Here is a 21,353-nt window from a genome sequence, read left to right as displayed (position 1 = left end):
CTTCTTTTCATTCTCCTCTCTAGGGTTATGAAGGCCCGATAATTTCCACATGGCAACGTAATGACAGCAGAGGTTGGCTGCCACCCTTCAGCAACCTGGCGGAGTATGGTTCACGCGCGCCATCTTCTTATTTCTTAAGCTGGGCTGAGGAAACGAATTGGAAATGGAAACACTACTGCCATTTGGGGTGATCCATGGCTCAAGGCCGATGGTAACTTCAAGATTCTCACACGCCGACCCAACTCGACGAGCCACCCCAATCGAGTGGCGCATTTGATTGAGCAGAGGATACTAGAGATTCGAATTTGGTTTTAATTAATGAGGTGTTTTGGCCCGTTGATCGATATCGAAGTTTGACAATTCCCATGGGTTCTGTTGCGCAAGATGTGTGCGTTTTTGGCACTTTTCAAAATCTGGAAAGTTCACGGTTCGTTCGTGCTATAACCAAGCGACCCAACAACTTGGGACCCACACCAACTCGCGAAGGAACACGTCACACTCTTCTTGCGGGGTTGCCCAGCACAATTGGGATATGGTTTGGAAACTGAATATACCCCTAATAGTTCGCCACTTCGTTTGGCGAGTTAGTTCAGATAGTCTTCCCACCGATGCCGAACTCTTCCGAAGAAATATTGATCCCGATCCTTGTTGCTTTAGATGCGGCTATTCAAGGGAGACTTTTATACATGTTCCAGTGTTGTTCCAATATGGAAAAGGTTTGGCAGGCGGCACCGTTTTTCTTGAAGATCCTCCCACAGCACACCTCCGCTTGGAATTGGTTCGACTCTCTTTCCCAGCATTTGTCTGAGTATAATCTTTGTCTTGCTATTATTATCACGTGGAAGGTTTGGAGTAATCGCGATAGCATTATGCATGGGGAAGTGGACGCACAACAGGAGGATATCGTAGTCTGGGGAACAAGGTATCTTGATGAATATTGCTCACACTAGAGCGGGAGGCTCACTTTGGCCCGGCAGCAGTACCAATCCGTTTGGTCACACCCCCCCGATGGGATTCCTGAAACTAAAAGTAGACGCTACTCTTCCCGTCGGCCAGCCTCATTACACTATCTCGATGTTGGCGCGGGGCTCTTTTGGTTCTTGCATTTGGTGGGCGGCGAAGCTCTTTCCTGGCTTCCGTTCGGCGGAAGAATGTGAGGCACATATGGATTTAGTTGAGTTGCAGTGTGCTCATCGGAAGGGATGGAACTCAATTGTGCTAGAGGGAGGTTGCTTAGCCGTCTTCAATGCTCTTCAAGCTGGGGCAGGGTCTGGTTCGTCAATCGGTACTTATGTCGAGGAGTGTCTCTCGTTAGCTCCATCCTTTACTTCGTGCATTTTTTCGCTTGTGAAACGGTCTGGAAACAAGTTGGCACATTGTCTTGCCGCTAACTTTCCCTTCCCTTGTAACGATGGGGATTCTCTTCCATCTGGTTTGGCTCATTATGCCTAAAGAAATTAGATTTTTCTAAAAAATACTTAGACCAAACGATGTTAAGGTCAAATTTCTAACAATTAACAGTAATGGCCAAAATGAGACAATTTTTCAAGTGTCGTGGCCAAATCGATGCAATCGAGAGTAGGAGGGGGTAAAGTAATATCGAGCCAAAGTACAAGGGGGAAAGTGGAATTTGCCCAACTTCTTCACATAGGTCTTAGCTTAACCAAGTCTAGGGGTCTCCATGGGTCGGTACGATTTGGTTTTTGCAAAAAACCAAATACATACAAATATAATCGGTTTTTCATATTTTAAAAACCAAACATGTAGGGTTTTTGGTTCAGTGCTAATCGGTTTTTGACTTTCGATAAATGGTTTCGGTATCAATTCGGTTTATCTTTTATTCCAGTTTCGTTGATCAATTCGAATCGGTTCGACAAAAAATCAATATTTGATCAACTGCGAATTTTGGTTTTTCAGTCCATTTGCTTAAGGATTAAAAAATAGTAACCCAACATCAACCAATAAAACAACATGGCACAACCCAAAATTAAGCAAGAACCAACCTGCCACATCCTAAAAGAACAAAAATAAACTTACTATCATAAAAAGAAGTCAAAAATTTCCTACCACGATCCAAAAAAAGTGAGATTTATATTCCATAAAAAGACATGGAAGTTAAGTATTTGTACTATACATCAAAACAACGTCATTTTATACTCTGGTTCGTTTTGTTCATTAATTGGTTCAGTATTTTTTTTTGTCTTCTCCATACACATACCGATTTTTTCGGTTTTTCAGCAAACAAATTTGGGTACATGCGGTTTTTAAGTCAAGACGGTACATATTGGCCCTTTTTTTTTTCTTCCAGTTTTCGGTTCGAGATTTGTTTTTTTTTTTTTGGCATTTTTGCTTACCCCTAACCAAGCTCATTCTACTTCTTCTACACCTAGGGGTAGAAATCGGACGTAACAAATCGAAAATAACTTTTTTGAAAAAAAATCAATTTTTTTCGGAAGTCTTCCCATTTCCGTTCCAAACAAAAAAATGGAATTCAAAAATCCATTAACTTATAATTTTCCATTCCAAGTTCGGATATTATGGGAGTTTTAATGAAAACACATTCAATTTTTTTTCAAAACTTTCCAACAATATACAATAAAATTCCAAAGAGAATTCAACAAAATGCAATGAAAACACATGTCGGAAAAACAATATGCAACATAGAGTTTCCAAAAAAAATGCAAGAAAATGTAACATAGAATTATTTATACATACCAAACCAATTTGTTTCTAAGGTTTTAATTTACTTAGTCCTTTTATATATTTATATATATATATATATATATATATATATATATATATATATATATATATATATATATATATATATATATATATATATATATAAAGAAAATAATCGAAATATTCAGAACTAAAATCAGATCGAAAATCGGAATTTCCGATAATTTTATATACAAGTCCAATCCTGTTACAAAAAAAATAGAAAAATATCGGAAGTCGTCGGAAGGTTTCGAAATCGGGGTGAAAAAAAAGGTTCCGAATTCGAATTTTTTCGGATCGAAATCGACGGAATTCAGAAATTCCATTCTGATTTCCAGCCTATCTACAACCGTTCCAACAATTAATTGTTTGACTAAACTTTATTATTTGTTTCGCTAATATAACTTTATTACACAAATTCTGCTATATTGTTGAGTACCACTAATGTTGTCATGTACCACCTCAAAAGAGTCCATTTAATTAGTTCTTGAGTAATACAACTAACATATGACCATTAACTAAACTGATTTATAATCATTAAATTATGTAATACATCTTGTAAGTTGTATGGTTGAATTTTTAACCAGAACTTTTAACCAAAATTTTCATCAAACCAGTGTGCATAAACTAATGGAATAGCCCTGCAGTACTAGGATTTACTAATTTGCCAAAAAATAAAAATAAAAGAAACCCCCATCACATACACAACTTCATTAAACTGGAGCTATATCTTTTTTTTTTTTTTTTACCAAGACTTTTTTGAAATTTAAAAATACAAATCTATTTATTTTGGGTTAAATACAAAAGCACTACTTACTATGGAGGTTTGTATTATATACCCCATGTACTATAGATAAATACAAAAAAAACCCTTACCGTTACATTCTTTCCAAAATTTGTTTGTCTGTTGGTTTAGGTGGACCAAAATACCCCTGCTAAAACCTATAAATATAAGGGTTTGTTTGCGCCATTTTCCAATATATTTTTTTTAACATTTCAGTCGATTACAAACATCTTTACAATCTTATGATTGTTGAGATTTTGATCTACCGGGAGATATTTAAGAAAAAAATGAAGAAATTCAAAATGACAAAAATAACAGGTTTTATTCAGAAAAAAAAAATCTAAGCAATTAGATGTTTTGGAGAAAACAAGTAAAATATCAAAATTTCCCAAGTAAAATTGATAGAAAATGTTAAACAAATATAGTGGAAAATGCCCTTATATTTATAGGCTTTACCAAAGGTATTTTCGTCCAGCTAAACCAACGGACAAACAGATTTTGGAAAAAAATGTAAAAGAAAAATGTAACAGTAGAAGGGGTTTTGTATTTATGTATAGTACAAAGGGTATATATGATACAAAATCCATAGTACATGGATGATTTTATATTTAACCCTCTTTTTTTTTCTGATAAGATATAAATGATTATTGTCTTGCAATATTGCTTTTGACTTCCTAAATTACATTATTAATCAAACTAGGGGTTGTCTAGGGTCCGATAGGGTTGTACTTCTCGGAACGTAACCAACCAATAAAATTGCGCCATGTCAAATTTGTACGTACCCAAGAAAAAAAAGTACGAAATAATTGGTGTGCTACTTTGTTGCATTATCAAGTCCTTTTCTTCGTGTCTTATAAAGTGCTAAACGTCGTTTCGTTCGCCGTTCCAATAATTGGTGTGCTACTTTGTTGGAACTGAAATAGTCGTTGTATCTTGGGAGACAATTGCCGTAACCGAGAGCACTGCACGGGGCAAGTTTGTCTTAAGGAGAAAGAACCTAGTTCTTGCATCGACTACATTTTTCTTGTCAAACTTCTGTCCAAATTTTGTTCATTCCCGCTTCAAAATACACACACCCAAATAACAATCTTAAGACAAACTCAAAGTTGTATTTTCGAGATGGAGAAGAAGATATTCTACTCAAAATCCAAGAAGTTACGAAATCAAATAGGAGGAGAATGCCATTTTCGGACAGAACACAACGTCTATGTTCCAGCCCATTTTCGGAGGTGATACGGTCCGTATCTGTAAAAGTACCATTTCACAAAACTTGTAGAAAATCAAGTTTTCTTTCCAGATCATGTTAAATCATCACAATCGGAGTTCATACGGAGGAGTTATAATGAAAACACGAAAGAGTGCCAAAACTGCCAACGTACCTTTTCATGAAAATGCAACCGTTCGTGAAGCGATGCAACCCCAGCGTACCAACACGTCTCTAACACTTTATGGTGCACTAAACTCTGGTGAAAGAAGACCTAATCGAAGAATAATGATGGAATCACACCCGAATTATGATGAGGTTTATATTATTCTCAATTCTTGAATATTATTTAATATTTTCGTGGTTCCATTGTAGGTGCAATCATATACAGCACACATACTTCAACTTGGAGGCATAATTTGATCATGATACAGTCCGAATCTCAGAAAACTTAAAAGACCAAAGTTGTAGGAAATTTCGTTGGCTATTCGGATCATATTGAATCAACAAAATCGTACATCGGATGCTAAAGATATGATTAAGTTATTCAGTGTTGCCAAAACTACCGATGCATTCCTTATGCGAGAATTTCAAATTCGTCCCAGAAATTTGAAACGACACGTTTATAATTATTTCGGGTACGCCTGTTTATTTATAAAAATGTATCTCATGCAATTAAGTGATAATATTATATGATTAATAATATGGTATTATATGAGATAAGAACATGATTATGTTGCATGATATAGTTATGGCGTAATAATATTTGCACTATATGTTATAATTGGCATGATAACATTATTTATGAGAGCATGATAAATCTTGAATGTTGTTATGTTCGAAGCATGCTAGTTACTTTGAATGCTATTTCGATATGTTGTTATGGTTGGATTAATCTTGATATATGCATGAGATTTTGCTGAAATTCGTATGCAGAATTTAAATTAATTTAATGCATAATATTATGAGATGTTAGTATTGTCGCACACATGAAATAACATATAATATTTTTTTTGTTATGTTATATTATTTATATGATAACTATGTCAATGAGTACATAGAATTAGAAGCATATAATATATGTTTGTTGAAGCATATTTTTTATGAATTGGAAATTATGTTGTAATGCGTGATTAAATTATATGGATATTTATGCTATGATATAAATGATTTTCAGCATGAGAATAATGATGTTTAATCATGGTTTATTAAATGTGGAAATGGATTATTTATTCCATATTAATCTTGAAATGCTTATGTACATATAAGTATTTTGTATGCATAAATTATATGATGCATGTGAATATTTGGAATTATGTAATTATGATTACGTGCATATATGTATGTTTATAAGCCCATGGTTAGTTCCAAATGTTATGTTATATCATAGAGAATTCATGCTATTTGTGATATTATTATGCTTAAATTCAATATTTAGTATATTGAATATCAATATGATGCATTTTTATCTTTAAAATGATAATTTTGTATGTGTGTGCAATTAGAGGCATATAATATTTGAAATTAATATCCAATCGAAACTCAACAAGCTCAATTTCTAAAGGAATATTTGGGCAGTTGTTATCTAAAAGAACATTGAAGATGATCGATCGGTTGGATCGTCTTGACTTTTGGATATTGTATTCATAAGACATAAGTATAACTTATGAATGAATGAAATCGAATTTTATGATGTTGAACATCTGATCCATTCGTAAAGCAATGGAGGTTTTTTCTTACGGAAAATGTCAAACAATCTCTATACGCGAGATTATTGTGGCCAGTTGCCTGTTGGATCAATATTTTTATATTGTGAACGGTAGGAGTTTCTAAACTCTAGATTTGAATTGTGTACAAGCTGTTACAATTTGACAAGAACTTTCTTGATTTGAGTATCTTGAGAAGTTTCTTATAGTGTGTTCTATAACGACAAAATAAACACAATGTGTACAGTATTAAATCACATTGGTGATTTAAAAGATTGAGAAAAGTATTTGTTAGTTTTGTGGTATTTACACCAAAAGTTTATTATGTATCTTTGTTAAGTAAAAAAGACGAGGCCTTAGAAGCATTTAAATGAGAATGATCATGGTATATGAATAAAAATTGTTATTCAAAGTGATTGACGTGGATGATATGGGGTATTTTTTGACAAGTTTTGTACTTATCAAATCGCTAGTCCTTATCAACCACAGTTGAAAGTATTGAGAAATGAAATACTCGAACTGTTAATGAGTAAGAAAGCCATGTTGATAATTCTAGAGTAAGCTAGAATTTGTGGGGGAGATTATGGCTCACCACTTTCTCATTATTTTACCACATAAAGGTTTTGGACCATAGAAATATGGGGGTGTTTTGACTAAGGTAAATGTACCAAAAGAGCCTTAAAAATGTTGAAATGCATATTTATTCAATATGCTAAGTACGAAAGTGCTCAAGATAGTCATTCTTGATGCAAATAAATGTACGGTCTTTGAAATTAAATGTGTTTGAAAAATTGGATTTTGACCCCAAGTTTGACAAACAATTTAAGTGGATTCCATTTTATAAATTATGGAATAAAACTCTACACTTTGACTAGATAATCTAGTGTGTTTAATTTCTCAAACTCGACTAGGGGTGAATGAGAAATTAATGTATGTGGAGGTGAAAAGTCACCATCCCAAATTGACAATGAACTACATTTAAAGCACTTTATTAAGTGTAAATGATTAGTTAGAGATATATCTCTCTATGAGATCAAGTGGTAACCTATAAAGTGATAAATAACCAAATGTTCAATAAAAGAGAGCTAAGCAAATCAACAGTTTGATTTTGATTTTCTAATGTAGGAGTTAGAAAATGAACCTCGGGCAATTAATGAAGAATTGTCCACTTGGGGGTTAATTGTCTTTGAGACAAAGGAAAAATTAGTGAAACTCGTATAGTATGAACTTAAATAAGTTCTAAAGCAATTGCATATTTGATAAGAATTTGTTATCAAATACTTTTAAACTTGGCGAGTTTGAAAAGTACGTGTGTGATATATGTACATAAGAGTACATGTTTTTGAGTAAATGACATGTTAGTTATTCGGTATAATCATGGTATTATCATGAAAACTAATGAAATATTAGTAAAATATTTCAATGTGGAAAATATGGTCCTGTTGATGCAAATCTTATAGAGATTAAAATCACTTAGGATTTGATGAATTATTGGAGTCTCATTATGTTGAGACAATGCTAGTCATATTGAATTCATCAATATAAGACTATAAAGAATAGTGGTGAACAATGGTTCAACTAAAATATTCTTGAAGAGATTGTAGTCTGATGAACTACATGTTGACTGACCTATTAAGCAAGTCAAGTAAATAGGTAATCCTATATGTAATAAGTTGATGAACTAATAAGTTTTATTGCAAGTACAAACGTAAATTACATTATAGAAGATATCCAATTGTACTTGAAAAGTAAATTCATATGAATTGGATATGTGCTACTAAGATACTAAGTCCATAAATGATTTTGTATTGTGGAAGTCCTCAAAATAAATGTATAACTCGATTCACTATGGAAGTCGAGACATAATTGGAAGTTAAAGAAAAATGTTGGATAACTCCATAATTTTCTAAAGGACATTATGTGATGGACTTAGTTGGTGCTTGAAAATAATTGTAGTAGTCAGTTGGCTATACAAAACAGCACAAAATAATATGTAAAATGGTAAAGTCTCGATCGTAGACGCAACACCATTCAGCAATTGATCTCTAGTGGAATTATAAACGTTGACTTTACGAAGTCAAGAGATAATTTGATTGATCCTTGACGAAGGAATCAATAGAGATCAAATGTGCTAGTTAGTGATTGGAATGGGTCTATAAACCCCCAACTCAAACGAAAATTCATGATGGTAACCCAACCTTGTAGATTGGAGATCCCAAGATCTTGGTTCAATGGGACAACTAAGTTATGGAAATTCAAACCGAGCATTTGGAAATAATTCCTACCATTCCCTAAAATCCAAATGCTACCTGTCAAATGTGGTGAGGTTAAGTCTAGTGACTTTTAATGATTCCTATGATCTTTTAAGGTGGAATACGGCAGGGTATTCTTTATGGGAGATCACCTATGTAAGTGTGAAGTATAGGGCCGCTTCAATGAAACACTTATGAATCCAAGAATTGGTCCAAGGCCGAAATGGACACAACGTGAGAACAAAAGACGTTAGATATGTTATTGTGTAAGTGTTGTTGTCTTGGTTTACATAAAAGTTGATTAGTTCAAGACATCGCGTTCACTAAGCAACAAGTAAATCCGACAGCATTTTACTAAGGAAGGTTCAAAGCCATAAGCCACCTCTCCCGATGCAATAACAAATCGCTTGGACTTTGAAAGTGTCTGCATGCATTAATTTCATTCATGTGGGGGATTGTTGGAAATTTTGAGTACTTGACTCAAATTTTGTTGAATATTTAAGTGGTTTAAATTTAAATTCTCAAAATTAGTTTTTGATGAATGATAAATTAATGGATCATTTAAAATATTTAAGTGTGGAAAATAATAAACTGAAATACCACCATTGAAAAAGATGGAGGTGTTTACGCACCTATTAAATTGATAGGTGTGTGATTAATGGGAAAAGGTGTGATACCTTTTCATGAAATTATTTTCCTAAGAGTTGTGACTTGTGGTCATAACCTTTGAAAATCTATAAATAGATTCCAAAATCCACCATTTGATTAATTCATTTTTGACATGGAATTCAATACATTAATTGAATTCAATTCTCATCATAGCATCATCTCATTGCATATTGTTGCATTATCAAGTCCTTTTCTTCATGTCTTATAAAGTCCTAAACGTCGTTGCGTTCACCGTGTTCCAATAATTGGTGTGCTACTTTGTTGGAACTGAAATAGTCGTTGTATCTTGGGAGACAATTGCCGTAACCGAGAGCACTGCACGGGGCAAGTTTGTCTTAAGGAGAAAGAACCTAGTTCTTGCCTCGACTACATTTTTCTTGCCAAACTTCTGTCCAAATTTTGTTCATTCCCATTTCAAAATACACACACCCAAATAACAATGAGTTACTTGAAAGAAATTAATGGTATTACCAAAGAAAATCTTAATTAATTTATTAAGTAATTATTTTTGTATAACTTGTGGTAGAAAAGATAAATATATAATTGATTGTTTAGCTATGAATATTTTTATTGGTAAATTTCACTTTTCCCCATTAACTTTGGTTCGTTATCATTTTACTTTATTTCTACTCTCGATTGCATCAATTTGCGCCCTTGCACTTGAAAAATTGTCTCAACATGCCCCCCCCCCCCCCCCCCCCCCCCCGTTGTTAGTTGTCAGACATATGACATTAACACCGTTTGGCCAATCACAATTTTTTTTAATAATTATTTAAACTGAGAGAGGTGGTTTTTTTTGTAATTTTCATACTTGGATCAAGCGGTGTTAAGGTCAAATGTGTGAAAACTAACGGTGAGGGCCACATTGAGACAACTTTTCAAGTACAGGGCTGCAAATCGATACAATTAAGAGTAAAAAGAGCTAAAGTGATATCAAGCCAAAGTACAAGGGGAAAGTGAAATTTACCTTATCCTTATATATAAAATGTTGTCACACATTGACACGTGATATTCTTTTACTAATTACACAAGTTACATAGAATAATATCCATATTTAACAATAAATAATCTACATGGGACATGGGATAAAGGTGACGAGGAGAAAATAAATAAATAAGTAGTAGAAAAGCCAGCTTAATTCCACTTTACTCCCTTGAAATAGAGTCTTTGGCACTTTTCACCCTTGAAATATAACAAGTACATTTACACCCTCAAAAGGCAATAAATCATTTATTATGCACCATGAATTGAAAAATAAAGGCAAATTCAAAAAAAATAAATCCAGGATGCAAAATACAAATTAAATTGTTATTTTCTTCAATTTCCAACCTAATTTCAAGCACATAAAGTGCGAAAAAAAATAAAAATCACACCAAAATTGTTGAAAAAACTATATTTTCTTACAAAATAAATAAAATTAAAATTTTATCACTACATTATTCGATCGATGGATCTTTTATTGTAATTTGTGGAAATATTAGGTAAATGATTTTTAAATTACTTGATAACGAAATAGATGAAGGAATTTTTTTTTCCGTAAAATATTTTTCATAAAAAATATAATAATTAAATATGTTGATTAGATGTATTTTAATTTTTGTAATTTATAGTTTCAAATGATTGATGAATAAAGGAAATTGAATTGAAATTTGACATCTTAAAAAAATACCACTAAAATTATTAAATTACCTTTTTTAGCTTTAAAAATTCATTTAGGGTGCATTATGCATGATTTATTGTTTTTCGACTTTCCAGAATACAAAGTGCTATTAATTTATTTTGAGGGTGGAAAGTGGAATTAAGCCTGGAAAAGCCTATGGAATATTTGGAAATTGGACCGATCGATCCTAGGACATTTTTTCCAAGGCAATTATTGTCAAGGAGTGATGTCATTTTATTCCCTCTGAATCATTTTCAGAGATTCCCCCCAAATTATACATTTTATTTAAAGGATATATATATATATATATATATATATATATATATATATATATATATATATATATATATATGATATATTACGTACGTACACAGAGAGAATCGGTATATATTGGAGCAAAATGCAAAAAGTAACCATGTGTAATTTTTAAATAGCAAAAACTCCCATGTAATAAATAAATTAGCAAAAACCTCCCTATGAAATTATTTATATAGCACACTTGATCCATTATTCATTTGAGTGTTGACTTGATAGAAAAAGACACAGATACCCCTGAAAAGTTTTGCAATTAATAAATTCTTATATTTTATAAATATTTTAATTATTTTACTTTTGCTATATCTTAATTATAATAGTACAATGGAGTCTTTTATTTCTATTTTTATCATTAGATAATTTACGTATATATTTTAAATTATCTCTACATCAAAAGAAAACTTAAATACCATTATTATGTATTTCTTTATTTTGTATTTAAAAAAACTTATACTTAATTTGATTACCAAAATTTTAATATTTTTTTAGTTTAATTGTTTAATAATTTTTTAATAATATTTTAATTTCTAAATAATTAAATTAAAAAGAAAATATATATGCATATGATAATGTACATATATGTAAATACATTTTGAGGGCTAATTTTGTCATTTCACGTCCAAAAATCAGCTAACAGCCGCATATCCAGCGAGTGAGCCACACGAAACTCAACTAGGGCGTTTCTGCCTTTAACTAAATTTCACGGGGGTTTTTTGCTAGTTTATGTTGTTGAATTAATATCTCCAATACGCCCCCTCAAGTGCAGGCAAATTACATTTGAAGCCTTGCACTTGAAATATTTTTAAATGGGTGGCTGTGGGATTCGAACTCAGGACCTTTCATTTGGCCTGGCTCTGATACCATGTTGAATGACCATCTCAACCAAAAGCTTAAGCTATTAGTGAAATGTATCATTTAATATTAATATCTCCAATATATGTATTGTTAGAATTTATTTCGTGCAGATATAAATTGTTTGTGTCAGTCTCAGTTTTTCGTTACTGTTGCGTGAAGTGTTGCAACGGTTCGTGAAGCAGTTTGTAAAAACAGAAATAAACGAGACACAAATTTTAATATGGTTCGGATACAATTGTACCATACATCCACGGGGACCTGCAAATGAAATTTACTAATTTTTAGTTTTACGAATACAATATTAGGGGGATAATTACACTTTTCGTCCCTATACATTATCACTTAAACGATTTTCGTCCCTAAACAAGATGAAGTTACAATTTTCGTCCCTAAACATGTCACTTTTATGCCGTTTCTGTCCCTCCGTCCATTTGTCCAGTTAGTTTGGACGGAAAATCGCACGTGCGCCGCACGTGACACACAAAAATAGCCTCTACAGTTGTGATATTGGGGAATGGAGCGCCTCTTTATAAAGGCGATTTGCCACCGTCGCGTTCGTCTCTCCAGTTGTGATGTTCACTTGATTCCCCGTCGACGAGGCGGTTACGTTCAGGGGGAAAAGCTCTTCGCTGCCGCCGGCTTGCGTGCGCAGGGGATTGCTCGCGGTATCGAACTGCGACGGAGAGAAATAGGAAGGGAGGACGTGGAATTGGATGAGTTCGGTTTTCTGCTCGTCGGAGAAGGAATTGATGTGCCTGATTTCAGGCCGGAGAATGAGCCGTCGGTTGGGGCGAAAACAGTGAGGCCTTGGTTTGAATTGTTGAGCTGTGTGTAGATCTGGTCCGCCACTTTGGTGCTCTGCAATAGGCGGATGAATATGGTGAATCGGCCGGCTTTCTCGAGGATGGCGGTCAGGTTGGTTGGGCCTGGCGTTGCAGGGGCGGCTGCCGCCGTGGACTGGCCGGAAGTTAGTGCGGCAAAGAAAAGGAAAAGTAAGGGGAATAGGATAAGTACCAACTGTTTCATCTCTAATTTTGTGCGATAAACCGAATCGATTACTGGAGGTTTATCGACGAAGAGAATGAATGACGCACAAACAAAATAAACCGAATCGATTACTGGAGGTTTATCGACGAAGAGAATGAATGAGAAGGTGAGGTTTATATATAGTGTGGTGAGTAAAATCAAGGTGAAAGCAATGGCAGATTAAGGTGGGAAAATTAAGAAATAACTCAATTCTCACTCACCTTATTTCATTGTATTGTTGGTTTCTTGTCAAATTCTTGTCATTGCAACATCATTTTTCTATATCTAATCATCCATCATTTTTTTTTAATTCTCTTTTTTTTTTTTTGAAATTAATGTGGGTCTGCCGTACACATGTATATTTTCAGAAAATGTAAGACAAACATTTGATTATCTGCAGATAAAAGTTACTAAGAAAAGCAGTTTCAGTTGATGAAGTTGGATGTTCATGGGACAACTAGAAATAAGAAGTTTGGTTGCTTGCCAAACATGGCGCTGTCGAGAGTCCCCGAGAAATTAGCCTACTAATCTAAGATGACAAGCACAATAGTAGTTTGTACACCACATCGTACACAAAGAAAATGACAACATATCGAGAATTCAACGGCTCTATAATCAATACTGCTTCTCAAAACCATTTTTCAAATGAGTTAAATAAATACTACAGATGTATTTTTGTGTGTCACGTGCGGCGCACGTGCAATTTTCCGTCCAAACTAACTGGACAAATGGACGGAGGGACAGAAACGGTATAAAAGTGACATGTTTAGGGACGAAAATTGTAACTTCATCTTGTTTAGGGACGAAAATCGTTTAAGTGGTAATGTATAGGGACGAAAAGTGTAATTATCCCCAATATTAGGACTTAATCAAAATACAAAGACTCCCTCTTTGTTGACGCCGTTCTTGTATACTACGTTGAATTATAAATCTTCAATTTGCAGGACGTCCCTTGCTCCGCACGGTTGTACTCCCTTCAACGCTGAATCCCTCAGGTGGCGGATCGATCTCCTCCCGAGATCTGTTTAAGCCCCTCTCCCGAAGAACCGATCTTCTTTTTGTATAGAAAAAGCAAACTTGTGATACTCCTTGAATCTTGGTGTCTTCACCACAAAGCCTTGAAGCCGGTATATTTTCTATGAAAATCACGTATCACGATGGAACAATAAAAACGAGAGGAAAAATATTTTCTGTGAAAAATTTCTCTCGATCAAAGACGTTCCGGGAGCAGCAAAAATAAGAGCAGAAAAATATTTTTTTTTTCTCTCCAATAAAAGGCTTGAAACCTATTGCTGAGATAGCTCTCCTTTTATATCCAACGCCATAAGATCCCTATACAAGGAAAAGTCAGAGACCACAATCTTAAAAATACAAGTCACGTGGGAGTCTTAATAGGAGATTGCTTTGCCTTATCAATAAATAATTCCCATATCTATTCAAACTCTAGTAATATATGACAATAAAATATAAAAAAAATAAGTATGCTTGTATAAGGATAATTCTCACTATTAATCAATTAATGATAAAATAAAGAATTAAAACACAAGGAAACTCCCCTTCTTATATTACGGCATATCTAGACTTGTGGTACAAGTCTTTTACACGTTTCCTTGCGAAGTCAGAATTCAAAGGATTCTAACAATCACGATCCCATGCTGCTCTCGTATATATGCTCTCCTACGTATTTTTTGATTCACTGTACAACAAGGAAAACCAGAGTCCATTAGGTTAGGAAACTCTTAATCACGTAGGAAATAATATTTTCAATACAAAGAAACTCTTTAGAAGAATAATTCCTATTATAAATCAATTAATGACAAATTAAAAGAATTAAAAGTTTCGAGGACTCTTCCCTTCTTTAGCTCATGGTATATGTAAACTTGTGGCACAAGTTTCATCTAATTCTCGTATAATTAGAATCCAAGGGATTCTAACATGTATCACAGGGCGATTTTTGTTATTTGGAGATTACATAGAGTATTTTTTGCAGTTTACTCATATATATTGGGTCCCATTAATAATAATGTAGAGGAATCAAACTACAGAAAATGGTGAGAGATTTTGTGCCGAAATGGGTAGAGGAATCAGACCTGCATATGATGTGGATAGGTCACTAATTAAAACCTTTAATTAAAAAAAAAAAAAAAAAAAAAAAAAAAACATTATTCTTCACGTGATGGATGTAAAAGTATGATAACGTACATTTGTTTCTTTTAACTTTCCTCTCTATATATACCCTATAATTACTTGCATGCACACTCCAGGATATATTATAAACTCAAACCATATATATATATATTATATACCATGGAAGAAAACATGGAAAACATTCTAGTGTGTACGAGGGTTATGGTTAAGATGAAACCAGGTGAGACAGCTGGAGAATGTTTCCGTAGGCTTGAAAATAGTGGCAATGGTTACTCTTAAGAGGACTGCATGAATTTCATGGCTCTGGGCATCGAACGCCCCGTCGACGGTTTGAGTTCGTGCAACGAATGGAAACTCGATCACATTGGTGATATGGTGGAGGAGTTTGCCTATAATTTGCGTCCGTTTGTCGATGGCAAGGATGAGTATGCCATATGGCTAGGGCTGAAAAACACTGCATCTCTTCTAACCAAGCTGCCAAATGAAGACGTGACTCTCAGACAATGTACACAGCCTGTACGGGTGCCGAGGAGAATCACAGACTACAACCGTGAGCATTTCCCGCATAACTCAAAGATTAAGATGCTGTGTAACCAAGTGTCTCGCTATTATTACGTGGACTTGATGGATTTGGATTTCAACGGCGTTGCTGTAAACGTTACGACTTTTGCTAATCTTTTGGAGGCTGCTATGATGAGTCGAGCAGGGGCAGGTATTAAGTGTGTTTTTTTATTTTTTCTTTTCCTTTCTTTCCTTCTTTCTTTCGAATTATATATGTGGATAAATGCAAGTATACAATGATTTCATACTTTTGTCATGCATGGCTAATTAAGGAGATGGAGACGATGATGGTGAAGGATCAGGAGATGGAGACGATGATGGTGAAGGATCAGGTACAATATAATTTTTTTTTTTTTTGTAAATTATTATAGATGCTATGCTCGAACGTGTATTAATTTTGGGATATGTATATGTATGAATATGTTCAATTGATCTAATTAGTTAAAGAATTGGTATTTGATTGTGATGCGCCTAATTGGGCTTTAACCCAAAAAGCCCATGAGGCTCATTCAAAGGAAAAGCCCAACACAAATGCACTTAATTAAGAACCTCATAAGAAGCTATGGGAAAAAGTCTAATGTTTTTGTCCCACATTGTTTTTCTACAAGAAAACCATACCAAACTCCACCTATAAATATGTGTTATCAATCACATAACAAGGTAAGCACTATTTAGGCAATTAATTAATATTATTTGCTTATATTGTGATAGTTTTCTGACTTGAGCGTAGGTTAACGAGTGGAACCCTTTGGCATTCCCGATATGTGGGCTTCAACTGATTTGGCTTTAAATTAGTTTAGTAATTGCATGCATGATCAGGGTTTGAATTTTCCAGAGAACGTATATATTTCATTCAAGTTTAATTGCATACTTTACCCATCACCTAAGTGCGCACCAATGGTCTTAATTACATTAATTTAAACTACAGTCAAGCGCGATTTTTGCATAATGTTTTTGCAGGTGACTAGCTTATACACGCTTGCACTGGTTTGTGATGAATAATGGTTGATTGAGCTGAGAGATCTCACTGTCCCGTCGATCTTCGATTAGTTTTATGGGGTAATGGCAAATAGGCCCATGACAAGGGCACTTAATTAAAAGAGAGACATCCAATTTTTTTGTCTTTCAAATAAATCCAACACATTCAAACTTATTTGCAAATAAGGAAAATCCTTTCATATATACCAAAATTACCCTCAATTCATTAAAACTCAATTCAACTCCAATTTCATGATTTACACTCCAATTTAGCCCAATTTCATCAATTAACTAATTTTAACTTTTATTTCAATTTTGATCCCAATTTTAACCCTAATTCTTATCAATTCCACCCATTATGCTATAACTTTCTTAATATTACACATTGACACCGGATTTAAACAAATATATCACATTAACCCCCAAAACTTTTTCTTTTTGCAGAAAATAATTTTTTTTCTGAAATATTTTTTTTCCGGCCAGATTCCGCGTTGGCCGCTGGAGACCGCCGGTCTCCGGCGTTGACTTTTTTTTTTATTTTATAATTTTGTTTTTTCTTAAAAAAAATATTTTAATTAATTTTACTGTCTTGGCTGCTAAATTACTGTCTCCGGCAGCTATTTAACTGTCGGAGACGGTAATTTAACTGTTAATTGACTCTTTTTTTTTCTTCAAATATTTTTAATTAATATTACTGTATTCGTTGCTAAATTACTGTCTCCAGCAGTTATTTAACTGTTCGAGACAGTAATTTAACTGTTAATTGACTTTTTTATTCTTAAAAAAAATATTTTTAATTAATATTACTGTATTCGTTGCTAAATTACTGTCTCCGGCAGTTATTTAACTGTTGGAGACAGTAATTTAACTGTTAATTGACTTTTTTATTATTAAAAAAAATATTTTTAATTAATATTACTGTATTCGTTGTTAAATTACTGTCTCCGGCAGTTATTTAACTGTTGGAGACAGTGATTTAACTGTTAATTGACTTTTTTATTCTTAAAAAAAATATTTTTAATTAATATTACTGTATTCGTTTGCTAAATTACTATCTCCAGCAGTTATTTAACTATGGGAGACAGTAATTTAGCTGTTAATTGGCTTTTTTTCATTTTTTTCATTAATTAAAAAATATTTTAATTAATAGTACTGCCTTAGATGCTAAATTACTGTCTTCAACAGTAATTTAACTGTCTTAGACAATAATATTAATAATATTACTGTTCGGAAAAATAATATTTATAATATTACTGTACCAAACAGTAATATTACTGTCTGAGACAGTAATTTAGTAGCTAAAATAGTAATAAATTAAAATATTTTTTTCTAAGAAAAACAATTAAAAAAAAAGTCAACGCCGGAGACCGGCGGTCAACGGTGGTTGACCGACCGGAAAAAAAATCAGGAAGAAAAAAATTTCAAAAAAAAAAAAAAGTCAACGCCGGAATCTGGCCGAAAAAAAAACATTTCAGAAAAAAAATTATTTTCTGAAAAAAAAAATTTGGGGGGTTAATGTGATATATTTGTTTAAATCCGGGGTCAATGTGTAATATTAAGGAAGTAAGAGCATAATGGGTGTAATTGATAAGAATTATATTATTGAGGGTATCTTAGACATGGGGATGGACTTAATTGAGAGACTGTTTTTTTTGTGGACTAAAACGTATTTAAGTCCTATGTGATGGGCCTTTTTGCCATTTGCCCTAGTTTTATTTCAGTATTATTATTACTATGTTTTACTTATGGATCGGATCTCTCTACTTGTTAAATTCGGGGATGTAAAACAATATCTATTTCCTTTATGTTGTTGTGTGAGACTTGTAAAACCTTGTTTAATAATTGTTGTTGTGATTCGCTATTTTGAATGTTAAATTAAATGCATGGTTGATGCCGTTGTTACATCTAGACTTTAAATGTCATTATGAATTTCGGTTCACTTCAGAAATTAAGTTTAAAATGAATAAACTGTCATGATTGTTTTGATTGTTCTTGATCATTATTCCCGAATCTTTAGATTGCTGGTCTAATATTACAATAACCTGCAAGTTGAGGTGCCATATATACTCTTCCAAATATCGAACGAGTTATATAAGTCAAAAAGACGATCCCTGTAACTATTCCATCATCCATTAGACACCGAAATAATTTAAGAGTGTATAATCCATGGTGGTAATTTCGCGCTAGCTTTTTCATTGTCCGACAACATTCTAATTTCAGGATAAAAGTTAGCCAATGGCAGAGACCACTATCCATTAATGAGTAGAGAGTAGTATAAATAAAACTAAATATCAATAAGAAATCGTTGCAGAAGGCGCATTTACATCAGGAAGAGCTAAATAAGAAACCTAGAAAATGTATTAGATACAAGAAACCTGAAATCCAATCACAAGCATAAGTGGAAAAGGTTTTGATAGTTGAAAAAAGACTTGTAAAAACAGCAACATACATGCAACCCCACACTTCATATATCAGCACTTGAATTTTTTCGACTTTTTCGACTTTTACGACGCTTGGAGCATACTACAATCCATTCATCTACAGCTTCAGGTGTTCCTCTCATGCTTGTGCGATCATCAGTAACTGAGTCTTTTTGGCGAGCATCAACTTCCATTTCAGACGAGTTACCTTCTCTTAATGTATCTTTGTTTTCACCGTCAACCTCCATTTTGGACAAGCTAGCTTCTCTTAGTATATCATCATCATCATCATCGTCTTCACTGTCTTCCTCGTCGTCATTGATTCCCCTCTGACAATAATTTTAATGAAAGCAATGGAGAAAAAAATGTATAATGTACAACACCGGAGAAACGAATAAAGTATCAAAACATTTCATCTCAAAACAAAATTTCAAGTACATAGAGTTGATATAAGTTACCTGTCTGACATAAGACAGTTTAGGAGTATTTATTTCCCGCAAACTCGTTATTGAGCCAAAATTACCTTCCAAACATTCCTCATGCATGACCATTAATTTTTCCGATATCTGCATAAAATTCGTGTAAAAAATATATAGAAAACAAACAAGTATCTATTGAAAAGATTAAAAAGAAAAAACACAATATGATCAGTAAGTTCAGATTAGCCTTTCATCTTTAAACCGATCGACAGTGCAAGTGCAAATACTCTGTGAACATTTGAGGGTCATATTCTTCTTATGCCTATGGTAATCATTTTCTATAAGCTTTGAATATAAGTAGTACTTTCAAAATTTTGATGATAGTAATACTTGTCGACCAGTAGAAAAGGTTCAGTTATTTTTTAGTATAAAATTATGTATATACACACATAGAAACATTAAGGCTGTGTTTGGATCTATTAACAACTAAAATAACTGCTTTTTTGTTAGAAGGTAAAATCCTATATAAGGTAATTTTCTGTTGTACACCCTTGTTTACTCCAAGGTACCAAAAATCCATCAATAGTATTCCACAAAATCATTTTCATTGTTGTTTAGATTTCAAAATTCATATTTTTTTCTTTTGCATTTCTATTTTCCTCATATTCCAAAATCGACGATACAAAACTGCACATATGTTTCTAAAAAAAATGGATCGAATGACAAAACTCCAGACCAAAATAGCTAGGATGAGGGAATTGTTGAATCTAGTACAGACTTTCAGATATATAAATAAATAAATTAAAGGTTTCTGCAAATGAGTAAGCATGCAAAGGAAACATGGTGACAAGTTGGGGCAGAATAAATAAGGAGGAATTGAAATACCTCTTCGATGCTGCCATCTTCTATATCAGTATTGAGAGTATCCATGAAATCGTAAAGCATGTCGTCCACATGGCGAATAGATACTTCCTCTGATGATGAGCCCCAAAAAAAATCAAACAACAAATTCAGAATTTTCAGATGAAATTAGACTACTTTATAATAATGTACATTCAGAAAACTAACTAACTAACCTAGAAGAAAGAAATATACCTTTGGACTGAGTGAGAAGACGAAAAATATCGCCGCCGAGCCGCTGGGATTTCTGGAGAGAGCCACGGCCGCCCCACTCGTTCTCTATGGCCATACGAAGCGCAGTCCACCGACAAAGCAGCAAATTAATTCCCTCTAGTAGCGGCGCCGCCGCCTCAGCCGTCATCACCGCCGTCGACAGATTGTTATTCATCCTTCCGCAGACAGAGCACAACCCTAGGAATTTGGTCGGCGTTTTTCATAGTTTTTGTACTCCTTAAATCGCCTTATGTTTATTTATCAAACGACAGCGTTTTCTATTTAAGACGTGATTGGAAATTATACGGAGAATTGCACTTTTGGTCCCTCGTATTTGACCCCATTTCACTTTTGATCCCCTTGTTTCAATGTGAACAAAGTTCACCTCCAAGTTTCAATTTTAAACGTTTTTGGTCCCCACCGTTACATGTCCTTTAGCAAGTAACGAAAAACACTACTTTGGGGTGATAGTAGAAGAGGGTAAACTAATACCAAACCAAAGTAAAGAGGGGGAAATTGGAA

General features: G+C 33.7%; 2 protein-coding genes across 2 annotated transcripts; both read right to left on the bottom strand.

Annotated features, from left to right (window-relative positions):
- Positions 1 to 12,509: 12,509 nt before the first annotated feature.
- Positions 12,510 to 13,730, bottom strand: LOC105963947 (fasciclin-like arabinogalactan protein 12). The gene is given in 2 exon segments (XM_012988444.2): positions 12,510 to 12,919; positions 12,922 to 13,730. Coding segments are annotated over 2 exon segments (531 nt in total). The 5' UTR covers positions 13,193 to 13,730; the 3' UTR covers positions 12,510 to 12,659.
- Positions 13,731 to 19,153: 5,423 nt separating this feature from the next.
- Positions 19,154 to 21,047, bottom strand: LOC148766291 (uncharacterized). The gene is made up of 4 exons (XM_088827107.1): positions 20,814 to 21,047; positions 20,604 to 20,692; positions 19,758 to 19,865; positions 19,154 to 19,628 (listed from the first exon to the last, which is right to left on the bottom strand). Exons 1-4 carry the CDS (start codon positions 21,004 to 21,006, stop codon positions 19,344 to 19,346), a joined length of 675 nt encoding a protein of 224 aa, XP_088683233.1. The 5' UTR covers positions 21,007 to 21,047; the 3' UTR covers positions 19,154 to 19,343.
- Positions 21,048 to 21,353: the final 306 nt, after the last annotated feature.

Source organism: Erythranthe guttata, chromosome 12 (genome assembly GCF_056151865.1).
Source record: "Erythranthe guttata isolate IM_541 chromosome 12, IM_541, whole genome shotgun sequence".
Lineage (NCBI taxonomy): Eukaryota > Viridiplantae > Streptophyta > Magnoliopsida > Lamiales > Phrymaceae > Erythranthe > Erythranthe guttata.
The sequence above is the reverse complement of the archived record's forward strand: the minus strand, read 5'-3'. Positions and strand labels throughout refer to the sequence as shown.